The 18,818-nt window shown below is 41.1% G+C and overlaps 1 protein-coding gene across 1 annotated transcript; it reads right to left on the reverse strand.

Moving 5' to 3' along the window:
• Positions 1-777: 777 nt before the first annotated feature.
• LOC131202530 (uncharacterized) lies at positions 778-1,936 on the reverse strand (the record flags this gene model as incomplete). The annotated part of the gene is made up of 1 exon (XM_058191627.1): positions 778-1,936. A coding segment is annotated over exon 1 (828 nt), but the record flags the coding sequence as incomplete, so codon positions are not given.
• Positions 1,937-18,818: the final 16,882 nt, after the last annotated feature.

An 18,818-nucleotide genomic window follows, 5' to 3' on the forward strand; every position in this document is an offset into this window, starting at 1 on the left:
ACGAGGCCTAGCCAGTTGGATAAACCCCCGCTCTAAGTTTTTGTCTATGAATTTACGTAGCTTCCCCAATTCCTTTTGGGTCATGGGGTAAGTCTTTGGTTTTGGAAGCTTTACCCCTGGAAGGATGTCTATTGCACAGTCAATAGGCCTATGGGGAGGTAGAACATCTGATGCTTTCTCACTAAAGACTTCTCGCAAATTCCAATATTCCTTAGGTATCCTTTCCTCCCCTTCTATCCGTTCGATCATTGCCCCCATCGTATCTTGGAACATGGCCACGGTAGATCCCTTTTGGCTTCCCGTTTCTCCCCTCTTAGTGTCCTAGAGCGGAAACGTAAAACTCCCGTCCTCCAGTTGATATGGGGGTTCCTCTTCCGTAGCCATGACAACCCTAGCAACAGGGGTTGGTCCATCCCTGGGGCTACTATAAAGTTTAGGATCTCTCGATGGTCTCCCATTATCATTTCTATGGGTTCTGTTATTTTATTTATTTATTTTTATTTATTCGATTCTTATACCGCCCTTCTCCCGAAGGACTCAGGGCGGTGTACAGGCAAAATAAAACCAACAAAGAACAATATACAATATACAAAGTTAAAATCAGTTAAAAACTTATTAAATGAGCCTGAAAAAATTTAAGAAATTTACCATAAAACCAAAAACCCCATTAAAATTGCTAAAAATTTGAATTTAAAATTCCATTCAAGCCAGCCCCGCGCGAATAAAGAGATATGTTTTCAGTTCGCGACGGAATGTCCGAAGGTCAGATATCTGGCGTAAGCCCGGTGGGAGTTCGTTCCAGAGTGTGGGAGCCCCCACAGAGAAGGCCCGTCCCCTGGGGGCCGCCAGCCGACATTGTTTGGCGGACGGCACCCTGAGGAGTCCCTCTCTGTGAGAGCGTACGGGTCGGTGGGAGGCATGTGGTAGCAGTAGGCGGTCCCGTAAGTACCCAGGTCCTAAGCCATGGAGCGCCTTAAAGGTCGTGACTAACACCTTAAAATGCACCCGAGAGGCCACAGGTAGCCAGTGCAGCCTGCGCAGGAGAGGTGTTACATGGGAGCTGCGTGCAGCTCCCTCTATCACCCGCGCGGCTGCGTTCTGGACTAACTGAAGCCTCCGGACGCACTTCAAGGGGAGCCCCATGTAGAGAGCATTACAATAATCCAAGCGAGAGGTAACAAGCGCGTGAGTGACCGTGCATAAGGCATCCCGATCAAGGAAGGGGCGCAACTGCCGAACCAGGCGAACCTGGTGGAAGGCCCTCCTGGAGACGGCCGTCAAATGATCTTCAAACGACAGCCGATCATCCAGGAGGACACCCAAGTTGCGCACCCTATCCTTTGGGGCCAATAACTCGCCCCCAACAGCCAGCCGCGGTTGCAGCTGGCTGAATCGGGATGCCGGCATCCACAGCCACTCCGTCTTGGAGGGATTAAGCTTGAGCCTGTTTCTCCCCATCCAGACCCGTACGGCCTCCAAACACCGGGACAGCACTTCAACAGCTTCATTGGGGTGGCCCGGGGTGGAAAAGTACAGCTGGGTGTCGTCAGCGTACTGCTGGTATCTCACCCCAAAGCCACTGATGATCTCACCCAGCGGCTTCATATAGATGTTGAACAGCAGGGGCGAGAGGATCGACCCCTGCGGGACCCCACAAGTGAGGCCCCTCGCGGTCGACCTCTGCCCCCCCGTCAACACCGTCTGCGACCGGTCGGAGAGATAGGAGGAGAACCACCGATATACGGTGCCTCCCACTCCCAATCCCTCCAACCGGCACAGCAGGATACCATGGTCGATGGTATCAAAAGCCGCTGAGAGGTCTAACAGGACCAGAGCAGAGGAATAACCCCTGTCCCTGGCCCTCCAGAGATCATCCACCAATGCGACCAAGGCCGTCTCTGTGCTGTATCCGGGTCGGAAACCGGACTGGAACGGGTCCAGATAGACATCTTCATCCAGGTACTGGGGTAGCTGTCAAGCCACAGCACTCTCTACAACCTTCGCAACAAAGCGAAGATTGGAGATCGGACGATAGTTACTTAAAATAGCTGGGTCCAGAGAAGGCTTCTTAAGGAGGGGTCTTTAAGCAGCTTGCCTTACTTTCACTTCACGAAAAAGATGCAACGCCTCCTCCAACTGGAGCTTGTCCCTTATCTCTTGCTCTTCCTTCCAATCCGAAAGTCTTTCCTTCCCCTTTTTCCTCCTTTTAGTCACTCCAGACGGAAGCTCTTCAGTGTTTGGTTTCCACCCTTTCTCTTCCAGCTTTAATTGCTCTATCCACCGAGCTCTGCAATCTTCCAGCTCAGGGTTAAAAGTGTCAGCAGAAAATCCTCCGGACGCCCCACCCCCCCGGTTCAGCAGTTGGCTGGCTTTCCATCCAATTTTTTCTGTCAACCCCCTCGGTATTTTGGTTAAAATCCTGGTTGGTCGACATGTTGTGAGATTCAACTTAATGTCAGGCTGCCTCTGATCATATCTAGGAAAGAATACACCTTGACTTCATTTGCAAATAAAGAAAAGTACTTTTACTAAATACATCTGGATAGCAGCTGCGCTTAGCGGTGCAAAGTTGAATCTGAGACAAAATATGGCTAACAATCTGTATCACCCTATTCCTCCCTCCCCTTTCCCAATAGGTCATCAGGTCTGGTCCAATGCCAGCTCCTTCCCGGGGTCCCGTGGTAATCTTCTTCCGTTGTCAATCATATCAGGAATGCAATGTCCGTTAGAGTTCGTGCCAAACATTCCTGTTGAATTCAAACTCGCAATCTCCCCTCCCACCTTAATTATGTCAGACTGACACTCTTAAAGGTCCCTCTCTATTTAACTTGAATCCAATAGCTATGTACATTACAAATACAATCCTATGCTATCTAACAACTAAATATAAGGAGTACAAAGAGATATGAAGATTGGAGTGGAGGCTGACATTAACAAGGACTGCGTCGGGTATTGTGGTCCTTGGGCATCCATTGACAAATGGGCTACATGCCATGGGTCCCATAGCTGAGCAATCAGGGCATGGGCCTGCAGAGCTAGTGGAAGCAGAACAACCTCAGAAGCAGCAGAGATACACCATGTTAGAGAACCGCAATGTAATGAAATGCTACTACAAAGCAGAACCAGAAAAACGAGGCTATCAAAAAAGGATGTACAAATTATGGAAACAAGAATATCCAGATTAGCCAATCAGCAAAGATTCATCACTTGGAACAAAGTGCTCAGTGAAGTCAAACTGGAAGAAATACAGAAAAGTATTAATGATGGACATTATCTACCTGATGACCCACACCCTGTCAAAGATCTTGGAGTTCTCATATCAAATGACCTTAATGCCAAAGCCCACTGCAACTACATAGCGAAAAAACCCCTAAGAGTTGTAACCCTAATTTTACGCAGCTTCTTTTCTAAAAACTCTACACTACTAACTAGAGCATACAAAACATTTGCGAGACCTATTCTTGAATACAGCTCATCCATCTGGAACCCATACCACATCTCTGACATAAATACAATAGAAAGAGTCCAGAAATATTTTACTAGAAGAGTTCTTCACTCCTCCAAAAACAACAAAATACCTTATACCAACAGACTTGAAATCCTGGGATTAGAAAACTTACAACTCCGTCGACTTCGACATGACCTGTGTTTAACACACAAAATCATCTATTGCAATATCCTTCCTATAAAAGACTACTTCAGCTTCAATCGCAATATTACAAGAGCAAAAAATAGATTCAAGCTAAATGTCAACCGCTTCAAACTTGATTGCAGAAAATATGACTTCTGTAACAGAGTTGTTAATGCTTGGAACTCATTACCTGACTCCATAGTCTCTACTCAAAATCCCAAAATCTTCAACCAAAAACTGTCTACTATTGACCTCACCCCATTCCTAAGAGGGCTATAAGGGGCGTGCATAAGAGCACAAAAGTGCCTACCGTTCCTGTCCTATTGTTCCCTTCATCATATCAAATTGATATAGTTGATGCATATTTTTTTATATATATGTATATATTTTCTTCAAATTGAAGAATTTGTTTGTGTATACTGTTGTGACAAGAAATTTAAAAAAAGTTGTGAAACAGGAACACAGACTGAACAGCAGACTGTTGAAGTAACAGCAGAAAATACTCCAATAACATCTGGAGCAACTGAACAGCCTGAATTCGAAGAAAATGCAAATATTTTGCAAGAACAGGATCAGCAAGGGCCTGAAGCCATCATTGAAACACCAGAAGTACTCAATGCCAGGCAGCAAGAACTGAAAGTTAAAATCTTGGCACATGCTACAACAAATGCAGAAAGAAGAAGGCTTCCAACATTGAAGACTGTGCCTAGAAAACATTGGGCGCCATTGGTGACAGATGTGAACTATGCACTTGCAGCAGTCCAGATAACATCAATTGAACAAACAAATCAGCTTGCCTACAGTGCAGCAGCTATAGTAACGGAAGAACTGGGGGTTCAACAGCCGCAGCGCTCTTGAAAATTGACTGGGAAACTGCAGTGGAAAATCAGTTGAAAATCAAGAGCCTGCGAGCAGATGCAAGCAACTTGAAGAATTGGCAGGAGAAAAAGCTGAAGAATAGTAAGATCAAGAACATCTGATAAAAAAATATGGGCTCAGCATAAGAAAAATTGACAAAGTATTGGAAATTGTGAAGCAGCAGATAACAGCAACAGCAAGAAAAATAGAAAGATACAAAGCCAGAGTTATCCAGTACAAACAAAATCAATTGTTCCAATCAGACCAAAGTCGGTTCTATCAGAGTCTGAACCAGGTGGGGGATATGAAAATTGAAAAACCTGAGAAAACGGCAACTACCCAGTTTTGGAAAGACCTGTGGGAGATTGAGAAAGGTTATAACAAAAATGCTGGGTGGATCATAGACTTTGAGACAAAATTCTCCAAGAACAAAATGGACCGACTGAAAATAACTACTGAAATGATAAGCAACAGAGTGAAGAAAATCAAGAACTGGATATCACCTGGCAAAGATCAGTTGCACAGCTTTTGGCTCAAATACCTGACCAGCCTACATGGAAAAATGGCCGAACAATTCAATGAGATGCTGCAGACAGGAAACATCAGTGAATGGTTAGCATCCGGGAAAACTTATCTGATACAGAAGGCTCCAGCAAAAGGGGCAACACCTGCAAATTACAGGCCAATAATGTGTTTGCCAACCATGTTCAAGCTGTTGACCGGCATCATAGCTGATAGGATCCAGGACTACCTAGAAGCAAATAACATCTTGCCAGTAGAGCAGAAAGGAAACGAGGAAGCAGAGGAACAAAAGATCAGCTCCTGATTGACAAAATGATTCTAGAAAACTGCAAAAGCCAAAAAACAAATCTGCATACAACTTGGATTGACTACAAGAAAGCATTTGATTCACTACCGCACAGTTGGATCATCAAGTGCCTGGACGTCATTGGAATATGCAAGTGCATAGGTAATGTCATTGCAAATGCAGTGAAGCACTGGAAAACGAAACTGTTTATTGGAAAGGAAAACTACGGACTGGTCAACATCAAAAGAGGGATTTTCCAGGGTAATTCTTTGTCACCTCTAATGTTCATCACTGCTATGATCCCCCTGTCAACAATTTTACAGAAAACTAACCTGGGTTATCAAACTGCTAAAAATTCACAGAAAATCTCTCACCTGCTGTACATGGATGATCTGAAGCTATACAGAAAATCAGAAATTGAAATCCAGTCACTGACCAATACAGTTCGAGTTTTCAGCACTGACATCAGCATGGAGTTCGGCCTGGACAAATGCACCACAGTGCCACTGAAGAAAGGGAAGATCGTAGAAAGTGATGGAATTGAAATGCCCAATGGACAAACCATCAAGTGCAACCAACCCGAAGCCTATAAATACCTGGGCATACTGCAGCTGGACAATATTAAGCATGGGCAAGTGAAAAATGTGGTCAGCAAAGAATACATACAAAAGGTCAGGAAACTCCTAAAAAGCAAACTGAATGGCAGTAATACCATCAAGGCTATAAATACCTGGGCCATACCCGTCATCAGACATACTGCTGGGATTGTAAACTGGACACAGGCAGAGCTGGACAGCCTGGATAGGAAAACAAGAAAACTGATGACCATACACTATGCACTGCACCTGCGTAGTGACGTCGACAGGCTATATTTGCCCAGAAAAGTAGGTGGCAGAGGACTTTTGCAAGTGAAGCAGACAGTCAAAAAGAGAAACGTTCTCTGGCAGATTATGTGAAAGACAGTGTTGAACCAACTTTGATGGAAGTCAATAAGAGGAAGCTGCTAAAAGTGCAGCAAACCAAGTATCAATATAGGAAAACAGCGATGCAAGCTCGAGCTGACAGCTGGTGTAACAAAGCACTGCATGGACAATTCCTTGAAAAGATCCAAGGAAAAGTAGATAAGGAAAAGACTGGTTATGGCTGACCAACGGAACATTGAAGAAAGAAACAGAGGGCCTGATTCTTGCGGCCCAAGAACAAGCCATTAGAACAAATGTTGTCGTGTCCCACTCCTCCGCTGACGGCCGGGTCAGGGAAATCTGAATCAGGCGTGCCTCTGCAGCTCTGCCAAAGTCCTAGCAAAGTCCTCAGGGCAGGCAGGAGACCAGAAAGTGACTTAAAGTGACTTCAGCAAGATATGTTTAGACTTTGCCTGACTCAGAGAATGCCAGAAAGCAGATCCTTTATATAGGCCATGGGGTGTGGCTCCATGACTCAGCACTCATCCAGGCCTGCCCCTCCCTTCCTTCTGTTGCCTCCGCCTATCAAGTCTTCTGACGCGAGGGTCACTCCAGTGTGCAGCTGTTGGTAATTGACCTCCCTCAGGCTCACATGCTGTGGAGGAGGGGGAGGGGTCTAGTTGCTCCGTTTGCCTGGGCATGGAGCCAGAGCTGGGGGCTGGAGGTATTTCCTCCTCTTCAGCCTGTCTGGGCATGGAGCCAGGGCTGGGGCTGGGAGGCATACTAGGACATTCCTCCGTGTTCGGAAGCAGATAAGAAGACCCCGGCTGTGGTGAGATCGGACGAGACACAACAAATTTAATCAAAACCAGAATAGAAAAATCTGCTCTTGATCCCAAATGCAGTCTCTGCAAAGAAGCGGATGAAATCATTGATCACATACTGAGCTGTTGTAAGACAATAGCTCAGACCGAGTACAAACAACGTCACAACACAGTTGCTCAGATGGTCCACTGGAACTTGTGTCATAACTACTATCTGCCTGTAGGAAAGAACTGGTGGGTTCATAAGCCTGAAAAAGTGATTGAAAATGAGCATACAAAACTACTGTGGGAATACAGACTGATAAAGTTTTGGAACACAATACCCCGGATATCACGATTGTGGAAAAGAAAAAAAGTGTGGATAGTTGACATTGCTATACCTGGTGACAGCAGAATCGATGAGAAACAACTTGAAAAAGTCACCAGATATCAAGATTTGAGAATCAAATTGCAGAGACTCTGGTATAAACCAATGCAGGTAGTTCCAGTGGTACTCGGCACACTGGGAGCTGCGCCTAAAAACCTAGGCAAGCACTTAAAAGCAATTGGCGCTGACAAGATCACAATTGGTCAGCTCCAGAAGGTCACCTTACTGGGAACTGCTCCCATAATTCACCGATACATCATGCAGTCTTAAACACTTGGGAAGTGTTCGACTAGTGATCTATGATACAAAATCCAGCATAGTTATCTCGTTTGGTGTGTATACTGTCATTTTGTGTAAATAAAATAATAATAACAATAACAACAATAGAGTTGGAAGGCACCTTGGAGGTCTTCTAGTCCAACCCCCTACCCAGGTAGGAAACCTTACACCATTTCAGACAAATGGTTATCCAACATTTTCTTAAAAATTTCCAGTGTTGGAGCATTCACAACTTCTGCAGGCAAGTTGTTCCACTGATTAATTGTTCTAACTGTCAGGAAATTTCTCCTTAGTTCTAAGTTGCTTCTCTCCTTGATTAGTTTCCACCCATTGCTTCTTGTTCTACTCTCAGGTGCTTTGGAGAATAGTTTGACTCACTCTTCTTTGTGACAACCCCTGAGATATTGGAACACTGCTATCATGTCTCCCCTGTCCTTCTTTTCATTAAACTAGACATACTGAGTTCCTGCAACCATTCTTCATATGTTTTAGCCTCCAGTCCCATAATCATCTTTGTTGCTCTTCTCTGCACTCTTTCTAGAGTCTCAACATCTTTCTTACATCGTGGTGACCAAAACTGAATGCAATATTCCAAGTGTGGCTTTACCAAGGCATTATAAAGTGGTATTAACACTTCACGTGATCTTGATTCTATCTCTCTGTTTATGCAGCCCAGAACTGTGTTGGCTTTTTTGGCAGCTGTTGCACACTGCTGGCTCATATTTAAATGGTTGTCCACTAGAACTCCAAGATCCCTCTCACAGTTGCTACTATTGAGCAAGGTACCACATATACGGTACCTGTACATTTTGGGGTTTTTTGCCTAAATGTAGAGCCTTACTTTTTTCAGTGTTGAATTTCATTTTGTTAGATAGCGCCCAATGTTCAAGTCTGTCAAGATCCTACTGTATCTTGAGCCTATCTTCTGAAATGTTGGCTATTCCTGCCAGCTTGGTGTCATCTGCAAATTTGATGAGTTCCCCATCTATCCCCTTGTCCAAGTCATTGATGAAGATGTTTAGCCTGGGCCTAAAACAGAGCCTTGGGTACTCCATTGCATACTTCTCTCCATGTGGGTGTAGTTCCATTGAGGACTACACGTTGAGTGTGGTTAGTCAGCCAGTTACGAATCCATCTGGTGGTGGTGCTGTCTAACCCACATTTTTCTACTTTATCTAGTAGTAGGTTATGGTCTACTTTATCAAATGCTTTACTGAAGTCCAAGTAAATTATATCAACAGCATTCTTCTGGTCCACTAATTTTGTCACTTTGTCAAAGAATGCAATAAGATTAGTCTGGCATGATCTGTTTTTGAGAAACCCATGTTCGGTTTTGGTTATTACTTTGTTTGCTTCTAGGTGTTCGGTGATTCATTGCTTGATTATCTTTTCCAGAATCTTCCCTGGTATTGAGGTCAGGCTGAAAGGTCTGTAGTTTCCTGGATCTGTTTTTTTCCTTTTTTGAAGATGGGAACTACATCAGCTCTTTTCCAGTCCCCTGGCAGTTCCCCTGTGCTCCAGGATCTTTGGAAGATATAGTTCAGTGATTCTGAGATCTCGTCTGCCAGTTCCTTCAGAACCTTGGGGTGTAATCCATCCAGTCCTGGTGATTTGAACTCGTCTAGGGTAGACAGGTGTTCACTTACCATTTTCTTCCCTATTTTAACTTGTGTTCCTTATCTGTTTTTTGTGGTGCTGTTTTTGATAGGTTGGATTGTTTTTTCCTTTTGTGTAAAGACAGATGCAAAAAATGAGTTAAGTAGATCTGCTTTCCCCCTGTTGCTTGTCACCTTCTTGCCACTTTCTCCCAGCAATGGGCCAATTGTTTGCTTGACTTTTTTCTTGTTTTTAACATGTTGAAAGAAGCTTTTTTTGTTATTTTTTACTTTTGTCGCTAGCCTTTGTTCATTGTGAGCCTTAGCTTTCCTCACTTCATCTTTACAGGCTCAGGCTATTTGCTGATATTCTGCCTTAGTTATTTGCCCCTCTTTTCACTTTTTATACTTGTCCTTTTTGACTTTCAATTTGTCAGATAGTTCTTTATGCATCCATGCTGGTTCCTTTTGAGATCTATTATTTTACTTCTTCATTGGTATTGTGCTAGACTGGCCTTTTATAATCTCACTTTTCAAAATTTCCCAAGCTTCTTGAGTTGTTTTCCCCTTGAGGATTCTCATCCATGGAATCCTTCTCAAGCTCTCTCTAAGTTTATTGAAATTAGTTCTCTTAAAGTCCAAGATTCTAGTTTGACTTTGTTCTGCTACTTGTGTTTGCATAATGTTGAATTCCAATATTGCGTGATCACTTGCCCCCAAGGTTCCTGTAGCTTCAACACTTTCTATTATTTCATCTCTGTTAGTGAGAATTAAGTCCAATATGGCTGATCCCCTTGTTCTCTTCTTTACTTTTTGGGAAATAAAGTTGTCTGCTTGGTTTGTTAGAATCCTGTTGTATCTTTCACTTGGTGTAGAGTTTGTTTTCCAGTTGATGTCAGTGTAGTTAAAATCCCCCATTACTACTGTGATGTGCTTCCTACATACCTTAGTTAGCTGACTAGCAAAAAGTTTATCTACTTCCTCTGTTTGGTTGGGTAGCCTATAGTATAGACCTATGGCAATATCATTCCCCCCCCCCTTAAAGTTCCAGGCCATCTTCGCTGGGCTTGTCATTCCCCTAAGGAATGCCCCTGAAGGCCCCCTAATCATCATTACTATAAGGGGAAAGGAGGATGTGTGCCTGGTGGATACCAGAGCCACATCATTCCTCATCACCAAGCCCCCTTTTAGAAGCTTAGTAGTCCCAGGGGCTCAAGACACCATCATAGGGGTTGGAGGAAAAAATTATCCCTGTAGAATTTACTAAAGACATGAGGGTAGAAATTTTCCCCTTCTCACTAGACCACTGTTTTCTCTGTCTGCCCTCAATCCCTACTGTCCCTCATGGGCAGAGACCTGTTGTGCAAACGTGAGGCCACCATTAATATAACCAAGCCCACCTCATGCTGGACATTCTAATAAAGCACACACAATTCTTAGTTACAGAGAAAAACCAGATACATGTAGATCTAAGGGATTTTCCATCTTCCTTGTGGGGGGTGGGATGCCACTGAAGTAGCACTACTGAAGAGAGCCATTCCTGTTAGAATCTGAGCTAAGGAAGGGCCATCTTCTTGCATTCCTCAATATAAGATTGAAACTGAGGCAATCAAACCCATCAGGAAACTGATTAAAGCATATCTAGAGCAGGGAATCCTCCACAGATGGACCTCCCCATGCAATTGGCAACACTCCTGTCTTCCCAGTTAGAAAGTCATGACTAGACTCAGATGGTAAGCCAATTCTGCTTCATACATGATCTAAGATTTATCAATAGTCACATGATACCCAGAGCCCCAGTTGTGCCCAACCTGGCTACAATAATCAGCCACCTTTGTGCAGTGTTCTACAGCATTCCAGTCAACCCTTCCTTCCAATACCAGTTTGCCTTTCCTTGGGAGGATCAACAATATACCTGGACTTGTTTAACAGAAGGCTACACCGAGTCACCCATTCTTTTCTCCCAGATATTGAAGACAGACCTCACCTCTATTTTCTTACCCCAATGCTAACCCCTTCACTTGATGTAGAATTACCCTGACCTTATCTAACAGGTGTTCCCCTGCAGAACCCAGATATAGGGTTCATTATACTTGCATGAGGGGATATGGGTCTCAGGAGCTGCAGTTGTTTCCCTACAAGAGACAGTTCGGGCTTCCTCACTTCCCCTGCACTACAACGCTCAAGCATTTGAGCTTTCTGCCTTAGGGAAAGTGTGCGAAGCTGCTGTGGGCCAGTATATTTATATATACACTGTGTCTAGGTATGCATTTGGAGTAAGCCATGCAACGGGGGCTCTATGGAAGAAACACAGATTCGTGACGTCCTCTGGACAACCAATTACCCATGTAGCTTTAGTCTCAGAATTGCTGAAAGCCATCCAGCTACCTTCAACCCTGGCAATCATCAGTTGTAAAACCCATCAGAAGGATGACTCCCAAATCACCAAAGGAAACCAATACGCAGATGCTACTGCAAAATGGGTCACCACACAACCCATACCAACATCAATTGCACTCCCAGCCTTAAAAATTAACACCAAAGTCCCATACCAGGATCTGCTAGAACAGGGAGAGATGGAAGTCTGGAAAGAGAAGTTCAAGGTTAGTTTCAGAAATGGGTTCTGGGCATCCCAGAAGGCAGACCAATAGCCCCTCAACAACTTCTACAATTAATATATCAGCAGTTGCACTCAAGGGGGCATTGTGGAACACCGGCAATAGTAGATGCCATCAGGCAAGTCTGGTATGCCCCAGGGGCACATAGAGAAGCAACTCACATAGTCAAGGCATGCCAAACATGGCAGGCAAATAACACCTCTTCCAAAAAAGCCATACACACAGGGGGGAGGTCATGGATACAACGACACTATGAGAAGTTGCAACTGAACTATAACCTACTTCCTACTTTCCAGTATGTCTTAGTGTGCAGCTCACTCACTGGGTAGAGGCTTTCCCATGCCGCCATGCCACTGCCTTGAAGACAGCACAACATCTGCTGAAAGACATCATCCCTAGATTCGGAGTTCCTCAGCTTTTTCAGCTCTGACTATTTTATTTTATTTATTTATTTTATTTTGTCACAACATCATACAAAAAGATTATATAGTATATAAACATATAAACATATATAGGAAGAAGAAAAGAAAAACAATAGGACAGGAACAGTAGGCACGTTTGTGCGGTTATGCACGCCCCTTATGGTCCTCTTAGGAATGGGGTGAGATCAATAGTAGACAGTTTTTGGTTAAAGCTTTTAGGATTATGGGAAGAGACCACAGAGTCAGGTAAAGTATTCCAAGCACTGATGATTCTGTTGCAGAAGTCATATTTTCTGTAATCTAGATTAAAGCGGTTAACATTAAGTTTAAATCTATTGGTTGCCCTTGTATTATTGCAATTAAAGCTGAAGTAGTCTTTGACAGGAAGGACATTACAATAAATGATTCTGTGAGTTAAACTTAGGTCTTGTCGAAGGCGACGGAGTTCCAAGTTTTCTAAGCCTAGGATTTCAAGTCTGGTGGGATAAGGTATTTTGTTGTTTTCAGAGGAATGGAGAACTCTTCTTGTAAAATATTTCTGGACACGTTCAATTGTATTGATGTCAGAGATGTGGTGAGGGTTCCAAACAGGTGAGCTGTATTCTAGAATTGGTCTAGCAAATGTTTTATATGCTCTGGTTAGTAGTGTGGTGTTTTTGGAAAAGAAGCTACGCAAAATTAGGTTTACAACTCTTAGAGCTTTTTTTGCTATGTAGTTGCAGTGGGCTTTGGCACTTAGATCATTTGACATGAAAACTCCAAGGTCTTTAACGGGATGGGGTCATCTGTAAGGTAATGTCCATCTAGTATGTACTTAGTTTTGGGTTCTTTTTCCTATATGTAAGACTGAGCATTTGCTGGTTGAAATTTGAGCTGCCAATTTTAGACCAAGCGGTTAGATGATCAAGGTCGTTTTGAATGATAGAAGTGTTGTCTGTGGTGTTAAATAGTTTGACATCGTCAGCAAAGAGAACACAATTACTTGAGATATGGTCACAAAGATCATTAATGTATAGTATAAAGAGTGTTGGTCCAAGGACGCTGCCTTGAGGAACGCCACTCTTGACAGGAACAGGATTTGATAAAGCATTGCCAATTTTGACCACTTGTTGTCTGTTAGACAGAAAAGCAGATATCCATTTGTGGAGGGGTCCTGAGATGCCATAGGATGTTAGTTTAAGGAGAAGTTTATCGTGTACTACTGAGTCAAAAGCTTTGCAGAAGTCTATGTAGATTGCATCTATTGATTTGCCTTGATCTAGATTTGAAGTCCATATGTTTTTGCAGTGGAGAAGTTGTAAGTTACATGATAACTTTTTCCTGAAACCAAATTGTTTGTTGGAGAGTAGGTTGTTAGTTTCTAAGTGTGAGGTAATGGATTGGTTGATGATAGATTCCATGACTTTGCAGGTGACGCAGCAAAGGGAGATCGGTCTGTAATTTTCGACTAAGCTGGGGTCTCCTTTTTTGAAGATGGGGATGACTGTGGCTAGTGACCAAAGTTTGGGAAGAGAACTGGTAGTGAAAGCTTTATCAAAGATAATACTTAGGGGTTCAGCTATATTAATGGAAAGTTTTTTTAAGAAGTATGCACATAGTCCATCGGGTCCAATAGAAAGCGATGGTTTTAAGTTGTGAAGAGCTTTACCAACGTTGTCTTCTGTAAATCATCATAGTCATAGCTGGTTCGTTTGTGGAATGTTGGATATGTGTTATCGGAGTTAACAAAAATTGAGCCAAAGAAAATGTTGAAGAGGTTTGCTTTGACTGTTTCGTCATTGCATTCTTTGTTGTTAGAATCTTTTAGTGGTGGGATGGATCTTGAGTCTTTAAGTTTATTGTTGACAAAATTATAAAAGGCACGATTGGAATTTGTGCGTAGAAGGTTCTCTTCTTGCTTGGTGTGGTAATTTGTGCGTTCAGTTTTTATTTGGTTGCATATGTTTCTGTAGCGGTTTTTGAAATTTGTAACATAGCCTTTTTTGTTTCTTTTCCAGAGGAATTTTTTTTTTGATTGAAGCTTTTTTATTGATATGGGTAGTTTTTTTTTCTTGGATATGGTAGTCATTCTTGGTACATATAATTTAATGACTCTATTGATTTCAAGTAGGAAGACTCTATAGAGGTCATCAGCGGTTATGCAGGTTGCAAACAGATTTTGCCAGTTCAGAAATGAAAGATTGTTGTTTATAAGGTCGTAATTGGCTTTTTTGAAGTTGTAGTTGGGAGTTCTGTTGTTATGACGATTTAAGTATGGACGTATATTTAGACGAAAATCAGTCATGCAGTGGTCACTGTTTGAAAAAGGTTCTTTAATTTGTAGTCCGTAAATTGAGTTTGGATTGTTGCAGAAGATGAGGTCAAGGCAGTTGTTGAGTCTTGTATTGTTAGTTACAAGTTGTTCAAGACCTAGGTTTGTAACAGCGTTGTATTGTGTAGTATGGATTGGGTCAGTTGAACATTCATTAGTTGTCCAGTTAATGAGAGGTAAATTTAGGTCACCCAGGAAGATGAGAGGGTATGGGCAAGAGGTAGCCCATGTTAGCATTGAGGTGAGCATATTTGCGTGGGTAATGTCATAGTCGGGGGCTCTGTAGCATAGTAAGAATCGAAGAGTAGTGTCAAGGGATAGGTCGCATACTATAGTTTCAGGAAGAGAGAGTTTATGTGCTACTTGGATATTTTTTAGATTCAGTGACTTTTTGTAAAAGATAGCCACTCCACCACCTCTTCGGTTTTCCCGATCTGATCGATAGACTTGATATTCTTTGTTTGAGATAATGGAGTCAGGAAGGGATGAGTTCAGCCATGTTTCACAAACAAAAATGGTATCAAATGTGCCACTGCTTAATAAGAGGATAAATTCAGGTAATTTGTTGACTATGCTTCTTGCATTTATCAATTTGCATTTGAGATCTGATATGATTGGTGTTGAAGAGGTAAGGGGCGTGCATACCTAGTTTTGGATGTTAGTAGGTTGGGGGTTGTGTACAATAGATGGTTGTATAGATGGTTGGATGGTAGTTTGGATGTTTGGATGGATGGTTGTTTGGATGGCTGGTTGGGTGGATTGTTGGGTGGCTGTTTAGATGGCTGTTTGGATGGCTGCTTGGATGGCTGCTTGGATGGCTGCTTGGATGGCTGTTTGGATGGCTGCTTGGATGGTTGTTTGGATGGCTGGTTGGATTGTTGGTTGGATGGCTGTTGGTTGAATGGCTGGTAGGGGGATGGGTACTTGATTGAATACTGGGATGGCTGGTTGATTGTTATGGGTGATGGGGGGTTTGGAGGTGATTTTTTGATTGCAGGTTTTATTTTTTATGCAATCAGCACGGTAGTCGATGTATAGGTTGGATTCACCATTGTCTTGTCTTCTTTTAAGTTCTGTGCGAAGTTCACGAGAACGTATCCGTTGTAGAAAGGATAGATCAGGACGTGATCTAAGTTTACTGTAGGTAGGGTTGGATTTAGCAATTGAGTTTATAGTATTTATGAATTTGCATTTACTGTCTTCATTTGTGCATGTGACTCTACAAAATCTTGGTGCTGTTGACCCATCGCTGTTTTTATATTCTGGTCCATCTCTGGAGACAGCAATTATTTCATTTGGGGAGATGGTTGATGAGTTATAATTTCCAATGATGTTGTGAATCTTATTGATATCTGGTTCGTTTGTGTTTTCAAGTCCAAATAATATTGCATTATTTATTTTTCTATATTTATATTCTCTATTGCATGTCTAGGGCTCGCCCATATAGGAATCTTATAATCTAATTTATAGGAATATTTTTTCCAGACCCGCAAAAGAGCACTTCTCAACACATGATTCTTAAAAGCCCTATCCACTTTTTTTTCATAAAATAAGTACGCATGCCATCCATATAACAAGTCATAACCTTCTATATTCAAAATTCTTTCCTCTGTTAAGTTAAGCCAGTCACTTATTACTGAAAGGGTTACTGCTTCATAATATAGTTTAAAGTTAGGCATTCTTAAACCACCTCTTTCCCGTGAGTCCTGTATTATTTTCATTTTAACCCTCGCCTTTTTACCCTGCCATATAAATTTGTTAATCCCAATCTGCCAATCTTCCAAATTTTTATCCTTTTTAATTATTGGTATCATCTGGAACAGAAAAAAAAATCTAGGTAACACATTCATTTTAATAGCCGCAATCCTTCCCAATAGCGATAACTGCAATTTTTTCCAAACACTCATATCATTCTGAACTTTTTGCCATAGCAAGTCATAATTATTCTTATAAAGTTTCTTATTCGATGAGCTAATATAAACCCCTAAGTATTTAACCTTTTTTACTACCTCAAATCCTGTCATTTCCTCTAGTTTTTGTTTCTGTTGTATAGACATATTTTTAATTATCACTTTTGTTTTATTCTGATTTATTTTAAATCCTGATACCTTTCCATATTTATCAATTACTTCCAACAAAAATCTACTTGAATTTATAGGATTTGTTAAAGTAACCATTACATCATCTGCAAAAGCTCTAATTTTGTACTCATATTGTCTAATCTTAATTCCCTCTATTTTCGTTAATTCTCGTATTTTATCTAATAATGGTTCCAGAGTCAAAACAAACAATAATGGTGATAAGGGACATCCCTGTCTCGTTCCTTTCGCAATCTTAATAACTTCTGTCAAACTACCATTTATTATAATCTGTGCTGTTTGCTCTCCATAAATCGCTTTGATTATTCTAACAAAACAATCTCCAAATTGCATTTTCTCTATTAATTTAAATAAAAAATCCCAATGCAATCGATCAAAGGCTTTCTCTGCATCCAAAAAAATAAATGCTGCTGAAGTATTCTTCTTTTCCAAATATTCCAATATATTAATAATCTGTCTAACATTATTCCTCATCTGCCTCCCTTTTATAAAACCAGATTGATCAGTATGAATTCTTTGTTGTAAAACTAACATTAATGTATTTGCTATTATTTTTACAAAAATCTTATAATCATTATTTAAAAGTGAAATCGGCCTGTAGTTACCGGGTTTAAAGCAATCTTGCTCCTCTTTTGGTATCAGTGAAATAAAAGATGTTTTCCATGACGGGGGTATTCCCACTCCTAATTGTATCTGATTAAATAATTCTTTAAGTGGGCCTAATATTTCATCCTGTGTTTTTTTATAATAAGTTACTGTAAGACCATCTGTACCAGGGGTTTTCCCCATTTTTAGTTGTTTAATTGCCTCCACTATTTCTCCAGTAGCTATCGGCCGATTCAGCTCCTCCCTCTGTTCTAATGTTAAAATATTAACCTTATAATCTTTCAAATAATCATAAATGTCCCTATTCAATATTTTGTCTTTTGCATATAATGCAGTGTAAAATTCTGAGAATGCCTTTTTAATTTTATCCTGTTGATATATCTCTTTACCTTTATATTCTATTTTTTGTATGACACGTGCTTTCTGTTTTTTCCTTAAGTTATATGCCAACCATCTCCCAGGTTTGTTTGCATTACAAAAGGTTTTATGTTTAGCATATTGTATATTCGTTGCCACCTGGTCTGCCATTAACATATTAAATTGACTCTGTAATATTTTTATAGCCTCTTTAAGTTTGTGATCTTGTGGGTTTTGAATTAATAACTGTTGCTTCCTTTGAATTTCTTCTTCCAAGTACCTATGCTGCCTTTGTTTATTATTCCTTTGCCTATTGTCCAAGTAAATCAATATCCCTCTAATAAACGCTTTGCTCGCCTCCCACACAGTTCCTATAGGTGTCCCTTTGTACATATTAAAATCAAAAAATTCTTTCAACTGTTTCTTACAATAAGTTACATTATCCTCATATCTAAACAAATTTTCATTCAACCTCCATGTTCTACCACCTTTTTTCCCTTGTAATAATTCCATCCATACTGGGCTATGGTCAGTTAAACACCTCGGAAATATCTTCATTTTCTTCACCCTAGAAAGCAAGTCATTAGAAATTAAAATAAAATCAATACGTGAAAAAGATTGATGCCTATCGGAAAAAAAAGTAAAATCTCTCTCATCTGGGTTCCGTAACCTCCATATATCTCTAAACTCAAAGTCTTCCATCATTTCAAAAAAGGATTTTGGTAATTTTGCATGTATAGGTATCTTCTTGGAGGAGGTTCTCTTATCCCTTCTTGTATCAATTACTCCATTCCAGTCTCCTAATAAAATAAACGAACTATAATCCCATAGGGTCAACCTCTCATGTAACATTTTGTAAAACTTTTCTTGTTGCTGATTAGGTGCATAAACACCTATCAGCAAAGTCTTTTTTGCATCTATCACCAGTTCAATAGCAATAAATCTTCCTTGAATATCTGCCTCAATTAACTTAGCTGGTATATCCTTCCTGATATATACAACAATTCCATGCTTCTTTTCCAAAGCTGATGCAACAAAATGGTTACCCAATTTTGAATTAATTAAATATTTTTGGTCTGATAATTTTATATGTGTCTCTTGCAAACAAATCACATCATTTTTAAATTGTTTCAAGTAGTGA

The sequence above is a fragment of the Ahaetulla prasina genome, chromosome 7 (genome assembly GCF_028640845.1).
Source record: "Ahaetulla prasina isolate Xishuangbanna chromosome 7, ASM2864084v1, whole genome shotgun sequence".
Taxonomy (NCBI): Eukaryota; Metazoa; Chordata; class Lepidosauria; order Squamata; family Colubridae; genus Ahaetulla; species Ahaetulla prasina.